Here is a 26,851-nt window from a genome sequence, read left to right as displayed (position 1 = left end):
TTCAGTCCCGAAATGAGGGCATTTTTAGGAACTGCTGATGAGAACAAACATACTTGAAACAACTCCCGGCAAACAGGGTGATGTTGGGAGCCCGGCCTTGCCGTGAGCAGCCCCTGATTCTCTTTTCTTAAATTGTTTTTTAAATTACAAACTCAATCAACAGCCCAAACCCAAAGAACAAGAGAAAGAATTGTTGGTGAAACTGTGAAGTCCGTCATGTACCATTTGTTTATTTATTTGTTTGTTTATTTATTTATTTTTGTTGAGGCAATTGGGGTTAAGTGACTTGCCCAAGATCACACAGCTAGAAAGTGTTAAGTGTCTGAGACCAGATTTGAACTCAGGTCCTCCTGATTTCAGGGCTTGTGTTCTATCCATTGCACCACTTAGCTACCCCATGTACCATTTATTAAAAAGGGAGGGGGAGGGGGCTCATAGCAAAACTGTTCAGTTTTTTGGTGACCCTTCCTCCCCAGCTTCTTTTTGTTCCATGATTCTCCTTTCCAAAATGCGATTCTTTTTTCAGTCATCAGCCAGTGAGCATTTATTAAGCCCTAACTGTTTTCTGGGTATAATTCTAAGTATGGGAGATAAATAAAAAGGGCAAAACCCCCCACAATTCTTGTCTTTTGGGAATTTATACTCTAATGGGGTGGATAACATGCAAATCATAGTAGAGGCAGGGGAATCCAAAGAGAGTTTCTTATAATATTGGTGAATGAGTGGTCATGTGAAGAGAGAAAAGATATTTGTAAGGCAACAAGCATTTATTAAGCCCTTGCTGTGTACCATGTACTATTGCACTAAGCCCTGGGGATACAAATATAGTAAGAAGTCCTTTCTGCCCTCCGGAAGCTTCCATTCTAATGGGGAAAGCCAACACAGTGAATGGAACTGAAGGAGACGGGGAAAAGATCCGTGAGACACTCTGTGGAATTAGAATCGGTGACACTGGGAAATCAAGTTCATCTGGAGGGGGAGAGAGGAAGCGTGGTTGGGATGCTGGTCCCTGGCAGGATGGTGGCGTCTGGCGGGACAGAGAGGTTAGGAGGGGGCTTGGGAGAAGGTGAGCCTGGGGCTAACCCGCTGACTTGTGGGACATGTCCAGAAGGCTTTGCGGTGTCTAAATTGAGGGCTGGGGAGCCCACTGCAGGGGGGTAAAGGAGAGGGAGGTCCACGGCTTCCACCTTGTTGGGTTTTCTCCAGCCTAGGACGGGCGGCCCCTCGCTCCGGCTCCTCCTCTTTGGATCCCCGAGGTGCTGCAAGCAGGGACCCGCCTCTTATCCCCCCGTGGGAGCAGAAGCCTGCACTCAGCAGCATGGCCCCTGATGTCGCTGCCACTTCTAGGTGTGATGAGCTCCCTCCCGGAGCTGAGCTGGCATGCCCGTGCCCAGGCTCCCAGCTGTGCCCTCTCAGATGGGGGCGGGGCTCCGGCGGCTCCTCATTAAGCAGTGGCTCTTGGGAGGCTTCTCTCTGGGCTGTGACCGCATCCAGAGAGCAGGGTGAATCTTTCCAGGATGTGTCTGGACAGAGCCCACTGTGCCCACTCACCGTGGGCAGGCTGTGAAAAACAAGTCAAGGATCGTCCTTCTCTGGCTCTGGGCGGGTCCCGAGATACCCAGATCCCTGGTGAGCTCTGGCCCTGGAGAACGCTCAGGCCCTGGGCCAGGATTGGGCCGGCGGGGCTTCCTGGCCCTTCTCTGGTCTCGTGGACAGCTTTTGAGAGATGGGCTTCCTTTCGAACTTGGCTGTGCAGCTTTTGACATTGCCACCCACACTGCATTCTGGGGGCCAAACCACGGGGGACCGACCCACACTGCATTCTGGGGGCCGACTGGTATCTCTCTTGGCACACATGGAAGGGCCCTGGTTCTGGAAGAGCCTCTGAAACTCTTACCATACGACCCTCGGTCAGAGGGCCGCTGGGTGGGAGCCGTCTGACTCTGGACCGCCTGTACATGCAACAGCTGTGTGGCTATCTCTACCCTGTTCTCATTTCCCCATTACTGGAGTCCCTAGGAGGGGCCCACTGCCAGAAACTTGGGATTATGGGATTGGTAATCACAAACTAGCATTTCTTTAGCCCCCTGGTTTACATAGATTCCATATATGATGTCATTTGATATGAACATATGTGTATTATCCCATTTGATCACAGTTTCTCATTTCATCCCCATTTTTCACAGGAGGGAAGAAAGACACAGAAAGGAGGTTAAGTGACTTGCCCAGGATCATACAGCTAGTAGGTGACTGAGACAGCTTTTGAAATCAAGGCTTCCCATCCAGGACCCTCCACTGGACCACCTCGCTCCCCTAAACCCAGCTCAGTCTAACCAGTATCATTAAGGGCAAGGTGTTCTGCTTGCCAGTCGCTGGGGCAGGGAAGGGAGACAGAAAAGAGCCACGAGTCCTGCCTTCAGGATAGTCAGGACTGAGCCTCTGGAGCTTCCTTAGCTGCTCTCCTACCCAGAGGCCACCTGACTGAAGTAACTTTTTTTTATGGTACCTTTTATTTTTTTTTAATTTATGGAATAGCGGTTTCCGACTTAGTGGAAGATGAATGGCAGAAGTACCTTCCCCTGCTCGGCCCCTTGGGTAGTTTAAGATTTCATTCCGGCTCGGTCAGGTGAGAGGAGGGATTTTTATGAGCTCATTTCACAAGACTGAGGTCATCTCGGAGCAGGTCGGCTGCTCTGACCCCTTTAGCAGAACCAGCATTTCTTCTGCGCCGTCTGAAAAAGATCCTCTGGCTGGGCGCCTCTGGGTGCCCTTTCTGTGCCCGACGGCTTCAGAGCCTGGGAGGTTTTTCTCTCAGAATCGGTCCCAACTGTGCCACTGGACCTCTGAATGAGCAAGGAATCTCCCCCTGACGGATCAGCTCCTCCCCATCCCCCATCCACGTCTCCCATGAGGAGAGAAAGGGGAGGAAGCAAGCCAGAGCCTGCAGAGCCAGAGCAGAATGCCTGGCCCAGGCTCGCGAGGAGGGATGGCACAGCTGGCCGGATTCTCCGGGCTTGGTCGCCACGTGCAGCCACACACTGCCTCCCTGGGGACCCGAGGGGGTGAGCTGTGGGCCTCTCGCTGGCCAAGAAGGAGCTGTGGGAGACCTTGGGCACGGGGAGGAGAGCTTGGAGGTGACACATGGGACTGGCAGTGCCAGCTCCCAGGAGAAGCGCCCTCGCTCCCTCCTAGAGGTACCCACAAGGCTGCGGGGGGATCTTAGGGATGTGAGGATGTAGCCGTGATGGAGGCGCTGAGATGGGAGAAGGTTCTGGCTGCCATGGGAACAGCAGTTCGCGGTGTCCTCCCTCTGTTACACTGTGATCACCACTGGGTTCCAGGATCTGTGGGATCTGCAGCAGAGACCAGGGAGTTTGGAATCCGAGCACTGGATTCTAATTCTGCCTTTGCCCCCGTGACCTGAAGGATGTAATTTAGGCTTTAGACTTCAGTTTCTTCAAAATGCAGGGATTTGAGCCTTTAAAGTCCCTTTTCAGAGGCAGGTGGTTGGCTCAGAAGATAGAGCACAAGGTCTGGGTGTGGAAGACCAGAGTTCAAATGTGATCTCAGGCACTTCCTTTGTGACCTTGGATAAGTCATGGATTGCTGTCTACCTCAATTTCCTCAACTGTAAAATGGGATAATAGCAGCAATTACCTCCCAGGGTTGTAAAGCACCTAGCACAATACCTGGCATGTTACAGTAGGCACTATATAAATGATTTTTACCTTCCCTTCTAGTTCAGACACCAGATGTATGATCCTTTCCTCATTAGGCTACTATTTTTCATTGAGTATTTGCTCTGTGCCTCCCACCAGCCAATGTAGGAGGGTAGAAAATGGACTTGACTGCATTGTGTGCCCTCAGGACCCTTACCGTCCATCTGAGGGAAGACAGAATGAACACAGAGGAAACCGCCAGTATAGAAATGTGGAATTCATGCCCCAGAAAGACCAGGTAGGGGGCCTAGGGCATCAAAGGCTCTTTGCCAGAGGATTGGAAGCTGATAAGTCTTAGCACGCAGAAAAGGCTTTTTAAGAAATACAGTCAATTAAATAAACAAAACAAAACAAAACAAAACAACAAATTTTTCTCATGGCAAAAAAAAAAAAAAAATACAGCCATTTCACTAATGGCTTGGGTAATATGTCAGAAAAAGAAAATGATAAATATCAGAGGGGAAGTGGGAAAAATAGAACGCTAATGCGTTGTTGGTGGAGTTGTGAACTGATCCAACCATTCTGAAGAGCAATTTGGAACGAAGCTCAAAAGCTATCAAACTGTGCTTTGGTCCTTTAATCTAGCCGTGTCTTTGCTGGGTCTGCATCCCAAAGAGATAATAAAAAGGGATAAAGGACCCACAAATGTAAAAATGTTTATGGCCCCTTTTTTGTGGTGGCAAGTATAGCTTTTTATTTAGAAGTTCTATGCATGGGTGATTTTATAGCATTGACAATTGCCAAACCTTTTGTTCCAATTTTTCCCCTCCTTCCCCCCACTCCCTCCCCCAGATGGCAGGTTGACCAATACATGTTAAATATATTAAAGTATAAATTAAATACAAAATAAGTATACATGTCCAAACAGTTATTTTGCTGTACAAAAAGAATCAGACTCTGAAATAGTGTGTACCTGTTTTTCTACAGCCCTTTCAACATAGATCATTTTCCTTGCGTCATCTTCGCCAAACTTACAAGTGTGAGGTTCTACCTCTGAATTTCTTTAATTTTAATTATTGCTGAGTGGGAATATTGTTTTTTCATATTATTGATAGCTTAGATGTTTTCATTTGGAAATTACCTAGTCATATCTTTTGACCATTTATCTTTTGAGGAATGGCTCTTGTTCTTCTAAATCTGAATCAGTTCCTTATATATCTTGGACATGAGATTTTTATTACAGAAACTTAATCCAAACATTTTCCTCACAATTACTGGTTTCTCTTCTAATTTTAACTGCATTAAATTTGTTTGTGTGGAAACTTTACATAATCAAAATTTTCTATTTTATCTTTCTAAATTTATCTCTTATCTGGTCTCTGTAGCTTGTTTGATCATGCTCTTCCTCTTTGCTGTTTAAATTTGCTTATGATATCACCATTCATTTCTAGTCATATTTTCATGAAGTTTATTTTGGCACATGCCGTGAGACATTACTTTATGCCTAATTTCTGCCGAGCTGCTTTCTAATTTCCAGATACTTTTTATCAAATAGTAAAGTCTCTGTAACTGGGGGTATTTGGTTTTATTGAATATGGTGCTGTTATTGTCTTCATTGCTTTTTTATGCTGTGTGGCTAATCTATTCCACTGATTGATTTATTTGATTTTTTTAGCCATTACTATATAATTTTGATGATTGCTGTTTTGAAGTGTAAATTGAGGTCTGGTACTGCCCCCTTCCTTCCTACTTTTTTTTTTTTTTTTTTTTTTTTTTTTTTTTGCATTGTTACCCTTGAAATCCTTGATCCTCTGTTTTTACATATGAATTTAACTATTTTTTAGCTCTATAAACTGCCCCTTTAATAGTTTGCTTGCTATAGAATGGAAAAATAAGTAAGATCATTTAAATAGCATTGTCATTTTTAATATATTGGCTCAACCTTCCTATTAGCCATGAGCTGAACTTACTCATATTTCTCCAGTTAATTAGGTCTGTCTTTATTTCTGAAAAGTATTTTATAATTGGATTTAAATAGTTCCTTAGTGTGAGTTGGGTGATAGACTTCCAGATATTTTATAACGTATGTGGTTTTGTATGGCATTTCTTTTATTAGCTTTTTCCTGCTGGGGTTTGTTATAGGAATTCTAATGATTTATGCAGATTTACTTTATATCATGCAATTTTGCTGAAGTCATCAACCCTTTCATTAAATTTTTTTGTTGTTTGACTTTGTTTGGGGATTTCTAAGTGAATCATCACCTCAAGTGCAGAAAGTGATGATTTTTTTTTCTTATTGCTTAAAATAATTCCCACAAGTTTTCTTTCATGTTTGATTGCTATGGCTAGCTTTCCTTGGATTCTTATTAAATAGTAGCGGTGTTAATGCAAACCTTTGCTTTGTCCCACATCTTATTGGAAAGGTCTCTAACTTTTCTGTGTTATATATGATATTTGCTCTTGATTTTAGATAAAAATTTTTTGATATTTTAAGGAAAGTTTTATTTTTATCAACCTTAATTCCTATTTATTCCTTTGTTTTCCAGATTTTTTAAAAACAGAAATTCATGTTGGATTATGTCAAAATCATTTTTAGCATCTATTAACATAATTATGCAGTTTGTATTATTAACTTGATTTATTTTATTTATGTTTTCCTTTTCTTGAACAATTCAACCCAATTTGGTCATAGTAAATAAATTTTCTAATATGTTGTTGTAGTCTGGTAATATTTTATATAAAATTTGTTTTATATCAATCTTAATTAAGGATATTGATCCATAATTTTTTTCTGGCTTCATTTCTCCTACTTTAATTTGTATCATAGAAAGAAATTCGAAGAATAACCTCTTTTTCCATCCTTGCAAACATTTTATATAATGTTAAAATTAATTGTTCTTTGAATGTATGATAGAATTTACTTGTAAATCTATCTGATCCTAAAGTTTGTCCTTTTTTTCTTCTTGATTTAAGAATTCATTTATATCTTGTAAAAAGTTCTTTTTTCTGATATTGAGTTATTGAAATATTTTTTGTTAATCTTTATATTTAACATTTCTCTACATATTCCTCCATTTCCTCGGTTATCAATTTTATTAGGATTTAATGAGCAAAATGATGTATGATAATTTCCTTCTTTAATATTTTTCAATTTCCTTTCTCATTTTTGATACTATTTCATTGTGCTCTGCTTTTAAATCAGATGAGCTTTTTACTCATTTTAGAATTTTTTTCTTAAAAAGCTCCTACTATCAATTCTGTTTTTGCTTTCAATTTTATTAATTTCTCCTTTAAATTTTACAATTTCTATTTTATTGCTTAGTTGATTTGTTATTGATTTGATTCAAAATTGTTTGTTTTTTAATTGAATGTCCAATTCATTTGTTTCTCTTTTTTGTTGATGTGTTTGGATTTATACATTTTTGTTTCTACAATTGATTTTTTGACTAATTCTTCCAAATAATTTTATTTAGATTCCAATTGCTTTTAATTCTTTCCTTTTTACTGAATATAATTTTTATTGTATTGTGCCTCGAAGGTGTCTCCTCCTCAATGCCTTTCTTCTCTTTCCTCCTCCTTCCTCTTTTTTTTTTCTATATTTACCTCTAGCATCTCCTACTAAAAGCAGTTCCTGATTTCTACTCTTCCCCAAAACAGCCAATGAACTCTTTCCCAAACCATCTCGTATTTAACTGTTTTCTCATTCTCTTTATTCCATGAGTATCTGTATATGTATTTATTTTGTATGTAATTATATATAATAAAAATATGTAAATATGTAATAATAAAATATAAAAATATATAATATATATAATCCAAAATGTGACAATGTATATACTTATATAATATACTTATATATAATATACAATTATATACATTGTCACATCATAAGAATATTATGTATCCTTATTACATAACAATAATAATAACAAGAACAATAACTAGGCAAGCACTGTGCTTTACAAACCTTACTTCACCTGATCCTCACCCCAGCCCTGGGAAGGAGGTGCTATTATTGTCTCCATTCTATCATTTGAGGAAACTGAGGTAGACAGAGATTAAATGAGTTCTTTGGTATCCTCTAGCATAGGCTCTGACGCATTTCATAAATGCTGATTGATTCATTGATCGATTGGGGATAGCCCCATATTGATGATCCGTGTGAATAAGGGGAGGGGGTGCGTTGGAGTTGGGTTAGCTTCAGATCCGGATCCCCTGTGCCCCCGTCTCGGATTTCGTCCCTCCCCCAGCCAGATGTGGTCGCCAGTGACTCCCCTAGGGAGGGGGAAGGGCATTCTGCGTGTGCTAACCTGCTGCTAACATCATTTTGGCTCTACAGGTAAAATTCCATGTTGGGCAGTTCCTGTTCCCCAGAAGGGCCCTGCAACGGCCCTGTTAGTGATTCTGGCCAAGACCTAACCAGCCCTTGTGGGTCATAAAGTCTGCCGGGACCCCTGCGTCTAGGTCAAATGCGTCCTTTCACCCCTGACCCCTCTGGGGCAGAAAGGATGGTGCTCCTCCCGCCCAGTTACTGTGCTCTTGGGCCACAGCTGTTCCTCATCCCCCACACTGCCACAGCCTCCTCCTTCTCCCCTTCTGGGGAAGCTCAATAGATAAGAGTTGTTCTGGTAAAATCTGGGTCTGGAGGTGCAGGTGGGGAGGATCTGGGCTGGGGAGCATGAACGTGACCTTGACTTTCTTCCCAACCTGCTTGGGGAACTGGAGTCTCTATAAAATTTGCATATTTAGAGCTGGGGAAGGGATCCCAAAGGCTATCCAGTCCTCCTCCTGTTCTTTCTAGATCCTCCCGGGAGATAATGTTTGAGGCCCCCCGAACAGTGTTTAAGGAGGGGGCCAGTGCAGTCCTCTCCCGATTTCCCACCGGAAGCACCCTTTTGGACCCTTTTCCATCTTGATGTCTCCCTCTGCCGGGTGCCTTCCCCCTCTCCCACCCCATGCTTTTCACCCTTTTTTGGGTAAGCAAGGACAGGGACTGTCTTTTGTGTTTATATTCCCCATGCGTAACGTAGTGTCAGACACATAGTAGGCACTTAATGAAAGAAGGGCGCGTCCAGATTGTGAAAGGCTAAGAAACATTCCTATTGGAACTTTAGGTAATGGGAGCCCTGCGGATTGATGGGAGAGACATGGTCAGATCTGAGCTGAAGGAGAATCGCTGTGGCAGCAGAGCGAGATTGGAGGCAAGGAGGCCAATTTGGAGGCCTTTCCAAGCATCTGTGTGAGATGAGGCCGCTTGGACTTGGGGACTACTGTGTGAAGGGGCTGAGTTTGGCAGATGTTGTGAAGAAGCTGGTGATGCAGTACTTAAGAGTATCACTAATAATTCATTATAATTTAATTTGAGAATATAGAACTGATCGGTGGTGCAAAGATCCAACACAGACCTCCATAGGAAGGTGTGAGTTCAAATCCAGCTGCATATATTTACGTATCCTGGACAAGTCACTCTACTTCTGTTTACCTCAGTTTTCTCCACTATAAAATGGGACTAATAATAGCACTTTCCTCCCAGGTACATCGTGAGGATGAAACGAGATCATGTTTGTAAAACCACATAGTATCTGGCACGTAGTGTATGTGCTTATTTTTTTACCTTCTTTTATGATGGTACAATCTGGCAACTGATAGATATGTGGGGTGAAAGGTCAAAGGTAATTAAGTTATAAATTGAGGAGATTGAACCTTTACTAGAAACAAGGAAGTTTAGAAGAGGGAAAGGATTTGGAGGGAAAAGATGAGGTCAGTGTTATGTCAAGATTAAGACGTCTCCAGGATATCCAGGTTGAAACATCCAGTAAGAACTGATGGTAGGACTGGACGTACGGAGACATGGGAGTCATCGTCCCAGAGACCGCAGTTAAACCCGGATCCCAGGGGGTGAGCGGGGGCAGGGCCAAGGGCAGAGCTTTGGGGAGACTCCCGCTTAGGGGGCCGCAGGATGGCTGATTGAGGAGGGTCAGTCAGGAAGAGGACCAGGGAGGTAGGCAACCGTGTTAACGTCGCCTTTGTTGAGAATCGCCAGAGTTTAAGAGGGTTGAGCTGTTTGAGGCTATTTCTGCCTTAAATAACATAGCATAGGATGTAAACAATTAAGCATTTAAGTGACAAGACCAGCCAGGGGGCCAGGGACAGGGATTTGAGATTTCTTCTGATTCCTAGAACCTGGTGGAGAGCATCCCCTCAATGGCCCTTCCATATTTAGTGGCCAGGGGATGGTCTGGAGTCCCTTTTGTTGTGTAAGATTCATTATTCAATCTGCTTGTTATATGATCTGTTAGCAAACATTTATTAAGCACCTACTGTGTGTTAAGTGTTCTAAAACTGCTGGGGATACAAAGGCAAACGCCAAGTCCTGTCCTGGTGGCCCTCACAGTCTGGTGGGGAGAGACGTGTAACACTTAGGTCCAGAGGCTTTGTGGGGGGGGGGGGAGGATTTGGAAATATTAAGCAGAGAGAAGGCGCTGGAATTAAGAGGGGGTGGGGAAGGCTTCCTGGAAAAGGAGAGATTTTAGCTGGGACAAGGTCAATGGTCAGACTAGAGGAGCTTCCAGGCTGGGGGAACCTAGAACGAAGTATCTTGTTTGTGGGACAGTTGGGTGGGGCAGAGTTCCTGGATCTAAGAGAATGGAGGGAAAAGGGAAGGGGTAAAATGTAGAAATGGGGGTAGGGGTAAGAATATGAAACACTCGGCATCACAAGCAGAGCCTTTGATATTTGGTCCGGGAAGTGAAGGAGGTGGCTGGAGTGTATTGAGTATGGAGGTGATATGGGCAGACCTGGGCATTCGGGAGATGGAGCACTTTGGTGGCTGAAGGAAGGAGCATGGACTGGAGTTGGGGGGGGGGGGAGGAGTTGAGGCAGAGAGATTCCTCCCATAGTCCAAACAAAAGGATCCCTCTCATTTAAATTTTTTTTAATTTTTAAATTAAAAAAATTTTAAATCATTTATTTATTTTAACTTTTAAGTTGGGAAAAAAAAACCCTGACCAGGATCAGGGCAGGGTCAGAGGAGGAAAGGGGGTGAATCTGAGAGATGAGCAACAGTGAACTCCACAAGCTTTGGCGCCATATTGGATCTGGGGGGGGGGGGGGGACAGTGAGGAAAGCCAGGTGAGCAGCCTGGGATGCTGGGAGGATGCTGGAAGAGGGACAGGTTTGGGTCTCTCTCTAAGTGTATGTGTGTGGGGGGGAATTAATTAGTTCATTTTTGCATCTTGAATACATCTAAGTTTTTAAGATAAGCACTTAACTGTCTCCCTTTGAACATGTATGCATATAGTATAGCACAGTGTCCGGCACATAAAAGGCGCTTAATAAATGTTCACTGATTGACCTATGGGTTCTCTTCTTTCAGGACGGAGGCCAATGCTAGGAACCCAGCGATGGACAATTCCTCAGTCATGGGCCAGTACGCCTGCAGGGGGATGGACGAAAAGAAGGAAAGGTAAGAACCGAAGCTCCTGGGGGGGGCTTCTTGGGGTAGGGGGGCTCTTTGGAGGAGCCTTCCTAGCACTTCATACAGCACCTGCTGTAGAGAGGCTGCATCGGGTGTCTGAGTGCATGGACGAGCAGCTGGATGGGCACTGAGGCCTTCCCTTCTGCCATCCCTCCCCCAGTGGGCGCCCTGCCCTGCCACCGGGGGAGAGAAAGGAGTTTCCCTCCCTGACTCACCCCTGGTTCCATGCAGGCTTTCCCCACTCCTGGATGAGATTTCACTCTAAGGTTACAGTCTTTTCATAGGGAACAAATAGGCCGCGACTGCAGCCTTTAATGCTTGTGCGCGCCAGGCCCTGGGGGTGCGAAGCCCATCGAGCACATGTCTGCCCGCAGGGAGTCCTCCTGCCATCATGCCAGCGGAGGACATCTGGGGTGGCCTGGCTGGGAGGTGGTAGCCGGTGTGGCAGACGCTCCCTCCCTGGACACGGCGGTCCCCAGGAATAGGGCCAGGGCCAGGTGGGGGAGATGAGGATGGCGGCTCGAGTGGCCGTGTCTCACTTTGTCTCCCTTGGGGGAGCCACATTTTTGGATCCCGTGTCTCCTCAGCCTCTACCCCCTTGGCAGAGGGGTAGGTGAGTGTGTGTCTGGGGGCATAGGGGCAATGCCGGGGTTGTGTCTAGGATGGCGCGGCTCCCCATCCCCTGGAACTGTACCTTCCGCCCAAAGGACGCTTCTGCTGTGTACACTGTGTGTCTTGGAGCTTTGGAGGGAGGCTGTGTGGGGTCAGCCAGGAGGTTCAGGCTGGATCAGGTGACCCCCGCTGCCAGAGGACCTTTTGTGGCTGGAGTGATGAGAAGGCAGGAAAGGCAGGGACTCTGCTCCCAGAATTCTGTGGCTTCCGGAGAGGAAGCCTCCCTCCTCCGAGCAGCAGATCGGGGTGGGGGGTATCGGACCGTGAGCTAATGCTTCTCTTTCTGGGTGGAGATGACCTGAGTCATGTACATCACCCTCTGGGGAGAGTGGGAGAGCTCCCTCTGCCAGGGAGCAGCGGGACCCTTTCCTGGTGTCGGGGCTGCCTTGGGGCTCTCGGACTTGGCGGGGCTTTTGCTGAATCTGGGGAGATCTTAGTGAAGGTGGACGGTTCCTGAGAGTTTGTGGCTGTGGGTCTGTTAATGAATGGGATAGATCACCTGTGATGACATCTGAGAAGCAGAGGGAGGCCATCAGCAAATGGGGGGTGTCCCTCTGAGGGGGGTGGGATTCGGTGCTAGGGCTTAGAGAGAGTCCTGAGAACCCAAACTCCCCAGGGGAACAAGGGGAGAACTGACCTGGGCCTTGAACCCAATGCCCCTCCTCTTCTGGGTGAGGAGCACTCCCGGGCATTGCCTGAAGGCCTGGAGGATGTCCTCCAGAAGATACAAGCCCGGGCCTGCCTTCCAGGTGTTGCTAGTCCAGCACCTGTCTCCTAAGCTTAGGAACTGGAGGACTCAACGGCTTTCCTCTGAGCTGCTCCATGATCATTTTCTCCCTTTTCCTGTGAACAGGACCCCAAGGCACTGATGGCTAACACTAGCCACGTGATTGAGGGGACAAATATAGCCAGCTGCCTCAACCACCCCCGACCATCTTGTCACGGCCCCTTTGTCCCCTTGCTGATTGGACACAGATTCTGCCTCCCCATTGCCAGCCCTTCAAGAAGGAAACCAGTTGTCCCTCTTTTCACTTCAGCCCTTGAGTCCATTCCCTCCTTCCAGTGCTGTGGGCCCCTCTTTGCGGGGCAAAAACTCCAGGGCACGCTGAGTTTCCCCTGGCCTTGCCATCTACCCCTCGCTGCCTCCCCGGGAACTCATCATTGAACCCTCTTGCCACCTTACCCCCCACATGAGGGCGGGAGCTCCCAGAAGGCATGGACTGTGGTTTTGTTTTTTTATTTCCATTTTGATTCACCAGCACTTGCTGGGCTTTTCATTCACTCAGGATCATTTTCCCCATTTGTGGCAGAGTCAGGATTAAAATCCATATTTAATACATTGCGCATTATTGGTACTTCTCCAAACATGATGGTCAACCAGGAGAAACCAGGTTGGCTTTTCCCCCAAATGTCTCGTTGGGCGGGAAGGGGCTCAGCCTGGCTGCAGCCGGCCCTCCCGGCCCATTGCCCAGGCTTGGATCCCGATCTGGAAAGTTCGAGCACCCAGGGGCGGGGCAGGCTGCTTCCCAGAGCCCTCCGATAGTGCGGCCGTTCTGAAGACTGTTATCTCCTTGCAACTTCATCCGTCATTTTTAGCTTTGTTCTCTGGGGCCAAGCAGACCACATCTCCTCTCTCCAGGGTGATAGCTCTGAAAAACTCAGGCCCTTACTACGTCCTCCACAGACTCAATTCTGCCAGTTCCCTTAGCTGATCCGTAAAAGATGGACCCTTCACCATCTTACTGCCCTTTTCTGAATTAAGTCTCCCATTATCCATGTCCTTGACTAAATCACGGCACTCACAACTGAATGTAAAACTCAGATATCTGCCAGGCTGGAGTAAAGCAGGACTGTCCTTTCTCCAGCATGCAACAAGCATTTATTATGCACCTGTTAAGTGCCAGGCACTCTGCTAAACACTGGAGAGCCAAAGAAAAGCAAAAAGAAAACCCCCCAAAACAAAAAAATCTCTGCCCTGAAAATCTCTTGCTCTAATGGGGAAGACAACAGGCAAAATATGGTCACTCACACACACGCACACACACACACACATGCAGTATAAAAAGAAGTTACTGGGAAGGTGATCTCAGAGGGAAGGGCTGGGCTAGGGAGTGGAGAACAAGTAAGACCTCCTGCTGCAGGTGGGTAGCTAGGGAGTGCCATAGTGAGTGCTGAGCCTGGAGTCTGGAAGAATCCTCTTCAAGAGTTCAAATCCTGCTCGGACACTTACTTGCTGTATGACCCTGAAGCAATTTCCCTGACTTTTGTCTCAGTTTCCTCATCTGTAAAATGAGCTGGAGAAGGAGATGACCAACCACTGCAGTGTCCCCGCCAAGACATGGCGTCATGGAGAGTTGGACACGACTGAAACGACTGAACAACTTGAAAGAGGCCCGAGAATCCATGAAGCAAGCATGAGTAATGAGACTGAGAGATGATCAGGCAGGGATTTGGTTTTCACACTTATGAAAATTTAATTGGAGAAATGAAACTTAAATTAGAAAATTGAAACCCACAAAAACATCAAAGACTAATCAAGAATAGAGGCTATTTTCTCCCCAAAGAAAGTAAGAGTGTAAGCTCTTTGGGGGCAGGGACTGAGATTTGAAAAGAATCTTTTGTTCTTTATCCCTAGTTCTCCACCGTTACTTTCCCCTTCTGCAAAGTAAGCTGCTTGGGGACAGGGACTGGCTACATGATGAGGGGTGGAGATTCAGGTCTCATATTGGCAGAAACATCCAGTTAATGGGGATTCAGGGGAGGGACTTGTGCTTCCCGATAGGAAATATAACCCTGCCTTTGGAGTTTCCAGGGTGTCTGCTAACCCAGGCCCTCATTTTTGCAAGAATGTAAAATAAATCTTGATTCATCAGTGAGTCGGTACAGTTCATGGTGAGATAATTTGTTTCCTACAAGAGCATCTCAGGCGTGAGGGACAACCGTGGCAAAGGCATGGAGTCCAGGGCTCTTGGTCTATATGGCGGCTTTAATATAGTCCGTGATTTTGTGAACTCCTTGGGCTGCCCTATCCTGCTCTTGGGTCATTGAACTTGGAGTCCACTAAGACCTTCCCTGCTTTCATATCAAATCTTGTCTCGCTCTGATTCTCTAATAGTCTTCTGGTTGGAAAGTCTGGTGAGAGAAATGGTTACTAATAACTAGAGTTCTCCCCTTAAGTGCTTATTTTAAAAAGTAAAAAGCTGAGTCTCTTGAAGAACACGATGGATGATGAGGATTGAATTAACCATCCTCAGTCTAGGTCAGATTCCATCCAACTTTCCAAGGAATTTAATCTAAGGTGGGGAAATTGTATTTTACTCAGGTTTGGGTGGGGATAAATTCTTTGATTACATTGCCCAAAGCTGGGGGTGAGCTGGGTGCAGAGATAAGACTGTCCAAGGGTGATGTGATGTCACTTTCAGCCCCTCACCTCCCATTGTGTCAGCTAATGAGAGTCGATTGCCATTGTCCTGGGCCTGCCGCCATGATGGACTTTGATCTAAGAGAGCCAAATGATCATCCTTTTATGAATAAGGTGCTGGTTTTATTCATAAAATGACAAAATTACCCAGAAACTATGTCTTTTGAACTTTTTAAATCTCCACAATGGTATTCCCTAGCTGTTGACATTGACTATTTTAGCCCCACACATAAACTTTTCATTTATGTCTATAAATTTTCATTTTACTATATTCAACCCAGGATCTTCTTTAATTCTAAGTCTTACAAATTTGAATCCATATGCTCATAGCCATTAAGAAATTGAGAAAAAATGGTGAATAGTTCATTCTCTCCTTTGGATATTGAATCTTCTTTTTAGTATTTCTGGGAAATTCTCTCATAAAGCTTTCCTGAAATAGAATGACTAGATAGACTTAGTTTGTCATAGGATTCTGGGAAACCCAATAATTCTGAACTTTTCCTTGTCACATTTGGTGGCATAAAATCCAACTCTTTTTCTATTAGAATAATTTTGTGGGCTCCTTCTGTTGTTTTTACATCTTCACCTTTCCTAAAATAATCTGCTTTTCATTTAATTGATTAAAATTTGTTTTTAATAGACTTTTCTAAATTTGCTGAGTCAAGTCAAAACAAGAAGCATATATTAAGTACTCTGTGCTAAATGCTGGATTTTATTTTTCTCATGTCTTGACATTTCTTAATAATACTCATTTCTTTTTTCCTCATCTCATGATACTTTACTATTATTTCATTTCTTCCTTATTATCCATTTAATTTGTACTTTGAAAAATTTTAGTTATACTCCTGGTATCTTTGCTCTAGTTACTTTCAATGCATCATATCTTTTCATTATGTTTGCACTTCTGAATAGTTTTTTTGTTCTTTCATCCTATTTTTTCTTTCCAAAACCAGATTTCTCGTGGTAGCTGCCGGTAGTTGAGGGTGGATGGGTAGGTTGGCTGCCATTTCTTTTGCTGTTTTTTCAAGGGAATGTTGTGCCTTCTTTGCCAGTTCTCTCTCCCAATCTTCCTAGAAATCATAAAGACTGTTTAGGATGTGTGTGTGTGTGTGTGTGTGTGTGTGTGTGTGTGTGTGTGCATGCGCGCGAACTGTCCAAGGCTAGTCTCAGAATTCAGCTTCCAGAGAGGATCGTGAATAGGACAATGGTGCACCCATGCAGGGTTTTGAATGTCTTGGACAATGTGGGGCTTTTACTGATGACTCAGAGCCGGCGTGGAGCTTCAGAGGGAAGAGAAGGGAGCTGACTGCGATAAGATACTGAAACCTCGTTGTTTCGGCCTTTGATATCATTGTAAGTTCAGGGGAAAGTTTCTGTTCAAGAGCTTGGGGTCATTCCAGCGAGGGAGAGAATCCACTTAGGGGTCTCAAGGCACCAGAAGGAGCTGGGAGGGTGACTTCCATTGTTTTAAATTTGGAGAATGTTCCTCTCTGGTCCTGTTGGACGAGGAAGAACAGTAGCAATTTACCCATATTTACTTCAAAAAGGAGTCAGCTGATGTTTTTCTTTTCACGATGAGGGCTGGATTCTTTCCAAAGGCTGGTAGAAGGGAATTCATTTACAGGCAGGAAGTGCTGCCCTACTCCTTCGAATGTAGTTTGAGAGAGAGAGAGAGAGAGAGAGAGAGAGAGAGAGAGAGAGAGAGAGAAGAAGAGGGATTGATTATCCAAGGCTATCTTTATTAGGAAGACATTTAAGAGTAAACATGGCCCAGAATTTTTGACAGAATTAAATTTGACAGTTCTCATGTAGCCCTTTAAGGGTACTTCTCATGTCTCAAAAAAATCTGTTTGAGGACTATCTCTCTTAGGGGGAAAATGTTCTGAAGCCACCCAGCCAGGCTATGACACAAGGCTCCCTTTGTCCTCCACCCCTCCCCATCTCCAGCTGAGTAGCAGGAGGTCATTATCATTTTTCCAACACCTGCTTATCAAAATTGTTGGCTCGTTCTTTATATAGACTACCCCTGCTTTCCCCCAGCTCAGAAGGGGCAACGAGAGATAAAGCAGAGAAGGCTGGGGAAAGTCCTCCGAGAGGAAGGAAATGAAAGAATGTTTGCTGGAGGCACAGCCCCTGTCTGGACTTTGGCCAAAGCCCTTCTAATTTTTGGTCTAAATGAATGTAATACTGATGGGGATCACAATAGATTTTGTCCCTAGTTAACAAAGCCTTGGGCCATCATCCGGTGACACTGGCAGCGCAGTTAGCACCTTCCTCAAAAAGGAGAAAGGGAACTGACAGACGTTGTGAGATGAGGAGGGAGTTAAAACTTGGAAAAACATTCAGGAGCAGACGCCATCAGAGAGATCAATTGTAAAGACCAAAAAGAGGTACGGACGCATCCTTTGACTTAGAAAGCTCAACCAAGAGTAGTTTGCGTCTGGATGGAGTCTGAGGTAACTAAAGTTCAGGACTGGAACCAGAGAGCCCCTCTATGGCTACACCCACATGCGCTCAAGTGACCGTAACTCCAAGTAGAAGCATCCAAAGGATATGAACACAGAAGTTTGAACTGAGAAGGGCAGCACAGTTTATAATGGAAGAGAAATGTGCAATGAACTGCTGTCAATGAAAAGAATTGAGTAACAAGTAGCCAAAACTATGCTCCAGAAGCTCCCTATCCTTCATAAAGTAATTGCAAGAAATCCTTGTACTACAAATTTGGTATTGTCCAGTTCTTTCAGTCATATCCTGTACCCTATGTGGGGTTTTCTTGATAGAGATCCCAGAGTGGGATCGCCTTCTCCTACTCATTTTACAGATGAGGAAACTGAGGCAAACAGGGTGAAGTATCTTGTCCAGGATCACAGAGCTAATAAATGTCTGAGTCTTGAACTCAGGAAAATGAGTCCGTCCACCTAGCTAACCCCCAAATGTCCTTTAAAATTCAACTGACCAACTGTACTTCAGTCAGATCATTATCTCAAACAAAATTGTTGACCACAGTTCTTTGGACATAAGATCATCTTATAAAAGTATGAGAACACTGAGCTAGATGGCACCTTACTGAATATACAGGAGCTATAGATTAGAATGGAACAAAAATCAGAGAACCTGCAGAAGAAATCAAACCCATGTGGGAATCCATTCTCCTGTGAGTTGCAAGAGAATTCCAAAAGATGCTTTCCATGCGTCTCAGAAATAAGTTTCTATCTCCACATTTTTTTGTTCCATAAGGGCTGCCCAGTAATCATCTGGACATTAAATGTAAAATAATATTAATGGCATAAAGACCTGTCCCGGGGTTGTTTCCATCTGAACGCCATCAAATGGAAAATGAGAAAAACAAGTCGCTCATATTTATGGAGCACTGGAAGCTTTGCAAAGTGCCTTATAGACGGTCTCTCATTTGTTATGACCTTTGATTCTTTGCCCCAAGCGGTAATAATGGTAATTCCCATTTATAAAGGGGTTTATAGTATTTTGGCTTTTTATGGGTACAAAGAGCTTTCTAGACGATGACTTAGTTGAGACTGGCAATGTCTGTGTGGCATAAGTAGAAGGAGGTGTGTGACTATGGGCAGATCCGAACCTTCCCTGTAAAGTGGTATGGATAGAGACAGCCTGGTAAAGGGGACAAAGGGATGGCGAGTCGCTGAGCCTCTCTCTGGGCCCCAGGCACCCCCTGAAATTCTCAGTTTTCTGTCAGCTCTGTGTTGGTGCAAAAGTTTCCACAAAATGATTCCCTATAGTGATGAAATAGCATTTGGAGCAAAAAAAAAAATTAAGAAAGGAATGACACTGCTAGTTATTGGTGAGGTTTGGGTGAGGTAGTATCTGGGGTCATAGGCCGCGGATGCTCTGGTGGTTCATGTGCACAACTGGGATGAAGTGGGAGACCACTGGCCACTGCTTAGTCATGGCAGCCCAAGGTTGGCCAGATGGGAGATGGCAGTGATTCCTTCGGACTCAGCTTCTGGGCCTCCCGAACCAACTGGGCTTGTCCAGGGGTCAGGGGTCCGAGAGGAGGCTCTGGCTTTTTGTTCCTGGGCCACCAGAAAGCCATGTCAGCGTACCCTTAGTCTCCTGAGTAATTAAGTCTCCAGGATGATTCCAATACCTTTTAAGGACAGAGAAGCCAAGTATCTATATTTAGCAGATCTTGTTAGCATATAAGCCCAAAAAGCTTAGGAAAGCCTTGAGCTTGAAATGTCAGTCATTATAATGATTGCTATAACGTAAGAGAATAATATTAATAAAATAGTCTAATGATATTTCCATAATATTATTTTAGTCTTCAAGCTCATGGGATACTTTATAATTAGGGAGTTTTGGAACTTGTGAGGCTCATTTCTATTCTTTTTTCTTATTCTTTCCCATCCTACCTCACGGCTTTGGGGATAGTGTTCCTTGGAGCATTTACGAGGCAGCCCCGCCAGCCCCCGGCCCACCCCATCCCATCCACTTTGCTTTGGAAAGGACAAGCCCAGCTGCTCATACATTCCATATGACCACATGAGGTATATTTTTAGGGGCAGCTGTTTTGGTCTGTATGGTTTGGCCATCTGGAGAAGGGACATCAAAGGACTGCTCCCCTAGACCCACCCTACTCCCCCTGGCAGTCGGGATCTCTGGGATGGATGGGGGTGTGTGTGTGGGGTGGTCTTTTCCTACCTGGGGATCTCCTTAGAAAAATGAGGGGAGAATTGAGAAAGGAGTGAAGTGTTTAGGGCTGATGGGGGGGGGGAGGCCAGAGGAGATTGTCTGAGACATTCGCTGTACCTGGCAGAGTGCCTGCAGTGGGGCAGCTCTTAGTGAATGCTTGATGATTGAAATTATGAGCACCATTTTTGTTTTCCTTCTCAGGCTTTTTTTTACCTTCTTTCTAGATCCGATCTTTCTCATGCAGCAAGAGAACTGTATAAATATGTATACATATAGTGCATTTAACATATATTGGACTACATCTAGGGGAGGGAGTGAGGGAAGGAAGGGAAAAGTTGGAACAGAAGTGTTTGCAAGGGTCAGTGTTGAAAAATTACTCATGCATATGTTTTGTAAATAAAAAGCTATAAAAAAAGAGACAAACAAATAAATAAATTGGTATTAAAAAAAATTATGAGCTCCAATCATCCCCATTTAGGAAGTCTTTATGTGAAGAGGGAATGCTACGTGGTATTCGGCTTGGGTGGTAGTGCCTGAGTTTGAATCTTGACACTGTGAGAATCATTTCTTGGCCTTCATTAGCTTGGGGATTGGTCTAGATGACTTCTAGAACCTTGATCTGGTACACATTGATTAAGCACTTAGTATGTGCCAGATGCTAACATACAGTTAATGAAAAGAAACTCGGTCCCTGCCTTCCAGGAGCTTGCAATCTAAAGAGACAAAACAAAAGGAGGCAGGGGAGAGGGATGGAACCCCTTCCATGGAGCTGAAACCAGCCTGAATGGAGCGAGCTCCAAGTTCGGCTTCAGCCCTCCATAAAGGAAGGAATTGGGAGGAGTTTGGTTCTCTGCTCTCCAGTCAGAGGGGAGAGGAGGCTGGGGAGGCTGAGTTAGACCACAGACTCCTAGGGATTACCTGCTCATTTTACAGAGGAGGGAACTGAGGTCCAGCTTGGTTAAATAATTTGCCCAAGATCACAGAATATAGTAAGTGGTAGAGGTGGGATTTGAATCCAGGCCCTGACTGTATAACCAGTGCTTAGAAAAAGCCCAGACAGGCGCGGTGGCTAGAGCTTAGTAGTCCTGTTTTAGATTTCACGTAATTTCCTTTCTTGAATTTCCACTGTCATTCTTTTTTCGATAACTAACTCTCCAAACCAGGACATTGTTTTTCAGTGTGTTGAGTGTAAAGGACATATACCTCCTGCGTGCAGTAATACCCTCATTCCTTTCTGCTGAGCAGCCACTTCGGGGAGTTCCTCCGGGAGCAGCCAAAGGTCTCCTCCCTCCCTGAAGCTTTTCCCGACCCCTCCAGTGGCTGATCGCCCGCTTTTCTGAATTGCACAGCATTATTATCCAGCCCTTCAAGGCTGTCAGCTAGCTGGCTGAGCAAATAAATGGTCAAGCTAAGGAATAAAATCCTAATCCGAGAACTTGAGCACTTACAGGTTGGAACTGGGCAAGGGAATAGTCAACAAATAAACCACAAATTCTTTGCACTGGGTCCCTTCCCAAGTCTGTCACTTTAAGACCAGACCAGTGTTTGCATTGATACAGGGAGCCTGGGGTGAGGAAACTCCCCTGTCATGCAAGGTCAACACTGACCTGTTACTTAGAGTCTTGAAGAACGGCTGGGCCGCTGAGGGTTGTGATTTACCCAGTCAGGCCTACAGCAGGATTTGATCTCTTCCTGAACCCAAGGCTGGCTCTCTATTCATTAATAATTATTAATAATTAATAATTGACAAAGTTCAGTGTTGAAGCTCTTGCTTTAAAAAAATGCTCACAGTAAGCTAGGGAGTTTGCAAAATATTAAAACATAAAGAAAACCACTTCTCTAAATTTAAGGTTCCCAGCATCTAGCGCAGTACCTGGAACATAGGAAGGACTTGGAAAAAATTGTAGATGGATCGATTCCTTCCTTGGAGTGTTACCAGTTCTTTCTGGTGATGGCGCATGCATTTCATTTTGTCACAGAAAATCTATCTTGTATCTCTCTCTGTATTTTGAAATTATTTCTATAAATCTGGCATGGAGACATACATGTATTCCCATATATATGTATGTATATGATATATTCTTCACATATTAGCCATACCTAAAGAAATGTAGTCTGTCCATCCACACAGAGAACACTAAGTGGATGGAAAATCTCTTGTCCGGATTTCAGCATGCCTTTGGATGGATTCTCTATTGAGCATGTCCAAAAACAACGTGTGATTGTGGTGCCGTGTAGATGGACGAACAGCTGAGGTCGGGATTGAATCCCAGTAGGAGAAGCAATTTGGCTTTGGGATTCAGGAGATTGCAAAGCTATCTTTAGTCTGGAGCCTGTTTTTCCAAAGCTTATCTTCTCCCAGGTGGCTTTGGGATAGTGAGACCTGGAACACGGCTGCTTCTAAAAATAAACATGGGTTTTTATTGGGGGGCTGGGAACGTATGCTCAGTGAGAAATGATACACAAAAATGGTTCCACGCATTGAGAGCTCTCAAGGCAGAAAGAGAATTTGGGCTGGTCACATGAAAAAGCCGGACAGTGAGTGTCTGGCCAGCCAGCCAGATTGATCCTCTGGTATTCAGAGACATCGTCATGTGACATCCTTGTTTGGTGAACTTTTGGGAGATAAGGGTTTCTAGGGATGGGCAGGCGGGGATAGGGGGGGCTCTGAATCCTTGGTAGGAGCTCAGGAATGGATGAGGTCATAGATCAATTTTACTATTTTGGCTTCTCTGTCAAGTCCACTATTTATAAAGTGCCTACTGTGTGTTGAACACTATGCTTAGCACCGAAGGCACAAAGGTTTGTCTGCATGCATATGTGCTTTTGTATATGGCTGCATATTTGAGTTTTTCTTTATTTCCCTTCAGAAAATTAGAAACAAGTTAGTTTCCTCCAGTCCAAGAAATCTTCTTGCCTTGTGCATATCAGTTGGTATATAAAAGGTGCTTAATAAATGCTCATAGATTAATGGATGAAGTTGTCATTTATAAGAGTCCAGGAAGATAGAGCTTTGTGTCAATGTTGATTTTGCCCCAATCTGAATATTGCTCTTCAGAAAATTAGAGACAAGTTAGTTTTCTCCAGCCCAAGAATTCTTCTGCCTTGTGCATATCATCTGGCATGTAAGAGGTGCTTAATAAATGCTTATGGATTAATGGATGAAGACGTCATTTCTAAGAGTCCAGATGGAGGTTTGTGTTTGATTTTGCCTCAGTCGGAATTGACAATGAACTTTACTGGGGAGGAAGAGGAGGAGAGGAATAAATGGGAGGCTCTGGGAGCTCTAGGTGAATGAAGCTGCTTCTCACCTGACCTTAAGGAAGCATCTTCCTGGGGGTGAGTCTTGGAAGAAAAGAGGAAATCCCCATTGCAGCACACTTGGTTTTCCTGCCTTCTTGCTGGACATGGTGCTCCGGGGTATGCTAATGGGGTATGGGGGGCTAGCCCCGGTCAGATTAAAAAAATGAAATGCAGATGCTGGTGTTTTTCCTCAGAAACAAGCCCTGCCCAGAGAGACGTTACATGCCCTGCTTCCATATGGCCTGGGCTGACCCAGTGAGCCTAGGAGAATGAGAAATGGGAGAAGGAGCTGACCTGGGGAGCTGCAGAAAACCCCAATGAGGCAGGGAGGGCGGTTTCCCATCCAGTCCCCTAGACTCCCCTTATTGCCTTCTCTGGGGCAGCAGAGGCAGCAGGAATTCTCCCTCAGAGACCCGCAGCTGTTGGATGGCACTGGGGCTGGTGGAGAAGGTCCTGGCTGGAGAGAGCTAGGTTTGCGCCGAGGGTTCTGGGGGCTCACGGGTGTGAGTATTCCCACCCTTGGCCCAGGCCACAGCCCTTCTGAGGCTGCTCGGGTCCATGTCCTCCTATCAATGGCAGGTGGGCATCTGGCTCTGGTACTGGGGCCTTCGTTGCCAAGTCTCCCCTCCCTCTCCACATCCTTTTGACCTTCCCTCTTTTCCTCCCTTTACATGTTTTTGGCGTCCTTCCTGCACGTCCCCCTAACCACTTTTCGTTTTCGATGTGCCATAGCCTGTCTTGTGGTTCCATGTGCAGGGCTTGGGCATCCAGTTGATGCTTAATTAGTAACTGTTGGCTTATGGGATCCGTGCGTGTCCTACTCTGTGCCCTCAGAGTGAGCCTGGCCTGGTACCTGGAAGCAGCAAGGAGCGGGTGGAGGCTGCAGGCTCTGGTGGAGCCAGGAAAACATGAGTTCAAATCCTGCTTCAGACACTTATTAGCTGTTACTTTGGACAAATCCTTTCACTTGTTTCAGCCTCGAATAATTGTGAAATGGAGACACTAATGGTGCTTCTCTCCCAGGTGGGAGTGAGAACCAAAGTAAATGAGACGCTCTATGGGAAGTGCTTTGTCCCCTTAGGGTGCTGAGGAGGAGGAGGAGGAGGAGGAGGAGGAGGAGGAGGGGGAGGAGAACAAGAAAGCGAGAGTGTGGATTCTGGGTTAGGCCCTGAGCTGAGTGCTCCCTGCCCTCAAAGACCTTGCATTATGTACATAATTTATTTGAAATGTTTAATAATTATTGAGAAATTCTAGTGACCTTTGAAGATTTGTGGATGCTGGGGTGGGGGTGGGGGGGTCTCTCCCAGCTGCTTGGAGCGGGGAGAGTTAGGGCAAAACGTTATGGAGACGCGAGCTTCCCATTTCTGGGCTGGGCCTCATCTCCCCTGCAGCCTGGGCCATGAGCCTTGAATGATGGCGTCCGTAAGAGCCTTAACCAGGCCCAGAACTCTCGGCCTTGGCTTTGTGATTGACCTGGAGCTGGTTTCGGGTTGCAGAGCCCTTGGCTCGAGCTGTCTCAGCTGATTTTCATAATCCCCTGGGAGGTCAGTGCTGTGATTAGCCCCATTTTAAAGCTGAGGAAACAGAGGTAGAGAGAGAGGCTCGGTGATGTGTCCAGAGTCAGGGGTCAGATCTGAGCTTGCCGTTTCCTGACTCCATGCATGGGGCTCTGCCACTGTGCCCCTCATGGCCATTGAGCCGAATCTCCAGGAGTCAGGGAGGGAGAGGGGAGAAGGGAGAGCATCCTGCCTTAGTGTTGGGAGCCGCCAAGGACTCTCGGGGCTCCAGGGATGGAGAAGAGTCTCCCCAGGGTCTCCCGGGAGCTGGCAGCAGAGCAGGGACCAGAAACCTCAGATCTGACTTGGAGGCAAGTCGGGGTTTTTTCCACCACACCCGGGCTGAAGAATTCACATTGTTCAGCTCCCTTTGGCAAACTTCCGACAGCAGAGCCACAGTCCCGTGGGGGCTGCCCACTGCGCAGAACTGCCGGCCACAGCCGCCCTTCTCCCTCCCAGCAAAGCCCGGCACAGCGAGCTGGGACCGAGGCCCGAGGACTGCCCTGCTCGGTCTGGACACCAGCCATGTGGAGCCAGGCCAGACCCAAGTCATCGCCCGCGGGGGCTTGGGAGGGAGCCCGTGGCCTAAGGGAGACCGTGACTGGGGTTGAGAGCTGAGGGCAGAGAGGCAGGAGGCTCACTCCCAGTGGACAGGGTGCCTTGCCAGCTTGTAGATGGAGATACACTTGCTCTCTTTCAGTCTCTGTCTCTCTCTGTCTTTCTTTGTCTCTCTGTCTCTTTCTGTCTCTCTTTGCCTCTCTTTCTGTCTCTCTCTCTCTCTCTCTCTCTCTCTCTCTCTCTCTCTCTCTCTGTGTGTGTGTGTGTGTGTGTGTGTGTGTGTGTGTGTGTGTGTGTGTCTTTGTCTCTCTCTCTCTTTCTTTCTCTTTCCATTTTTTCTTGGATGAGGCTCGAGTTACAACCCCCAAGGCTGGGGAGGGAGAGTGACTTGTGTCCAGCAGAAGGACTGCTCCCCCATGAAGAGTCTCCCACAGAGGAAGAAGGGTTAACTGGGGCAGACTCTGGGTGGGACTGCCTGTTTCTGAAGACACTGAGAGAAATGAGAAAAGGAGAAAGATGAGAGGAAAGAGAGAGAAAGACAAAGACAGAGAGAAAGAGAGAGAGAGATACAGACACAGAGAGAGATAAAAGGAGAGAGATACAGAGACAGAGAGAGAAAAAGGGAGAGACAGAGACAGAGAAAGAGGAGAGGAGAGACAGAGAGCGAGTGAGCAAGAGAGAGAACACGGGGTCTGTAATAAAAAGAAAAGGAATCACCCCTCAAGGAAAAAGAAGTGCCTCAGCTTTATAGGAAACTCATCTTTTTCATTGTGAAACTTGTAACTTTCCAAAAAAGATCTTTAAATAAACAGACCTGAGGGGATAACCTGAGCAACAGCACACACGTATACATGAGCACACATGTGAATACCCATGTGCACACACATGACTTGTTTCTTGTGTAGACACAATTTGATCCGAATTGTTGAAAGGGTTTTTCTAACCGCTGTGATAACATGTCCTGTGCTGCGGTATCAGGAACTACTGGTTTTTCAAGCTCGTCGGGGGGAAATAAATCTCTCACTTTGCTGATTTATGAACCTATTGACAATCCAAGGAGCCAAAATAAACTCGAGATGAAAGTGAGTCACTTTGGATTGAACCAGCATTGAAATGCTCCAGGCTTTAGAGCCGTGTGCCAGGCCCTGTGTTTTTTTTTTTGGGGGGGGGAGGGCTGGAGAAGCAGGGAGGGGTCTTTGACTTCCAGAATCTGCAGTCTCATGGTAGGAAGGAGCAGTGGCCATTTGTGGTCAGCAAAGGCCTACAATACTGACAACGAGAGCATTTCTGGAGGGTTTTAATATTCACAAAGCACCTAAATAGGCCATGTCCTGATGCCTTATAAGGTAGGGACTTTAATCAGATGAAGAGAGAGAGAGAGAGAGAGAGAGAGAGAGAGAGAGAGAGAGAAATAAGACAAGAGAGAGATGAGACAGAGACAGATAGACAAAAAGAGACAGAGAGATGAGAGAAGGAGAGAGAGAAAGATAAGAGAAGGGCAAAGAGAGAGATTAAGTGACTTGCTCAAGGTTTCCCAGCT

At 45.5% G+C, this 26,851-nt stretch overlaps 1 protein-coding gene across 1 annotated transcript in view; it reads left to right on the top strand.

The window, feature by feature from the left end:
• The window catches only part of ARHGEF3 (Rho guanine nucleotide exchange factor 3), a 240,683-nt gene that overhangs the window by 14,188 nt on the left and 199,644 nt on the right, over positions 1-26,851 (top strand). The window contains exon 2 of the mRNA XM_031952275.1: positions 11,035-11,124. Coding sequence (XP_031808135.1) covers positions 11,063-11,124 — 62 coding nt within the window. The 5' untranslated portion in view covers positions 11,035-11,062. The remainder of the gene's footprint in view (positions 1-11,034; positions 11,125-26,851) is intronic.

Source organism: Sarcophilus harrisii, chromosome 1 (assembly GCF_902635505.1).
Source record: "Sarcophilus harrisii chromosome 1, mSarHar1.11, whole genome shotgun sequence".
Taxonomy (NCBI): domain Eukaryota; kingdom Metazoa; phylum Chordata; class Mammalia; order Dasyuromorphia; family Dasyuridae; genus Sarcophilus; species Sarcophilus harrisii.
This window is presented reverse-complemented; position numbering and strand designations above follow the sequence as displayed.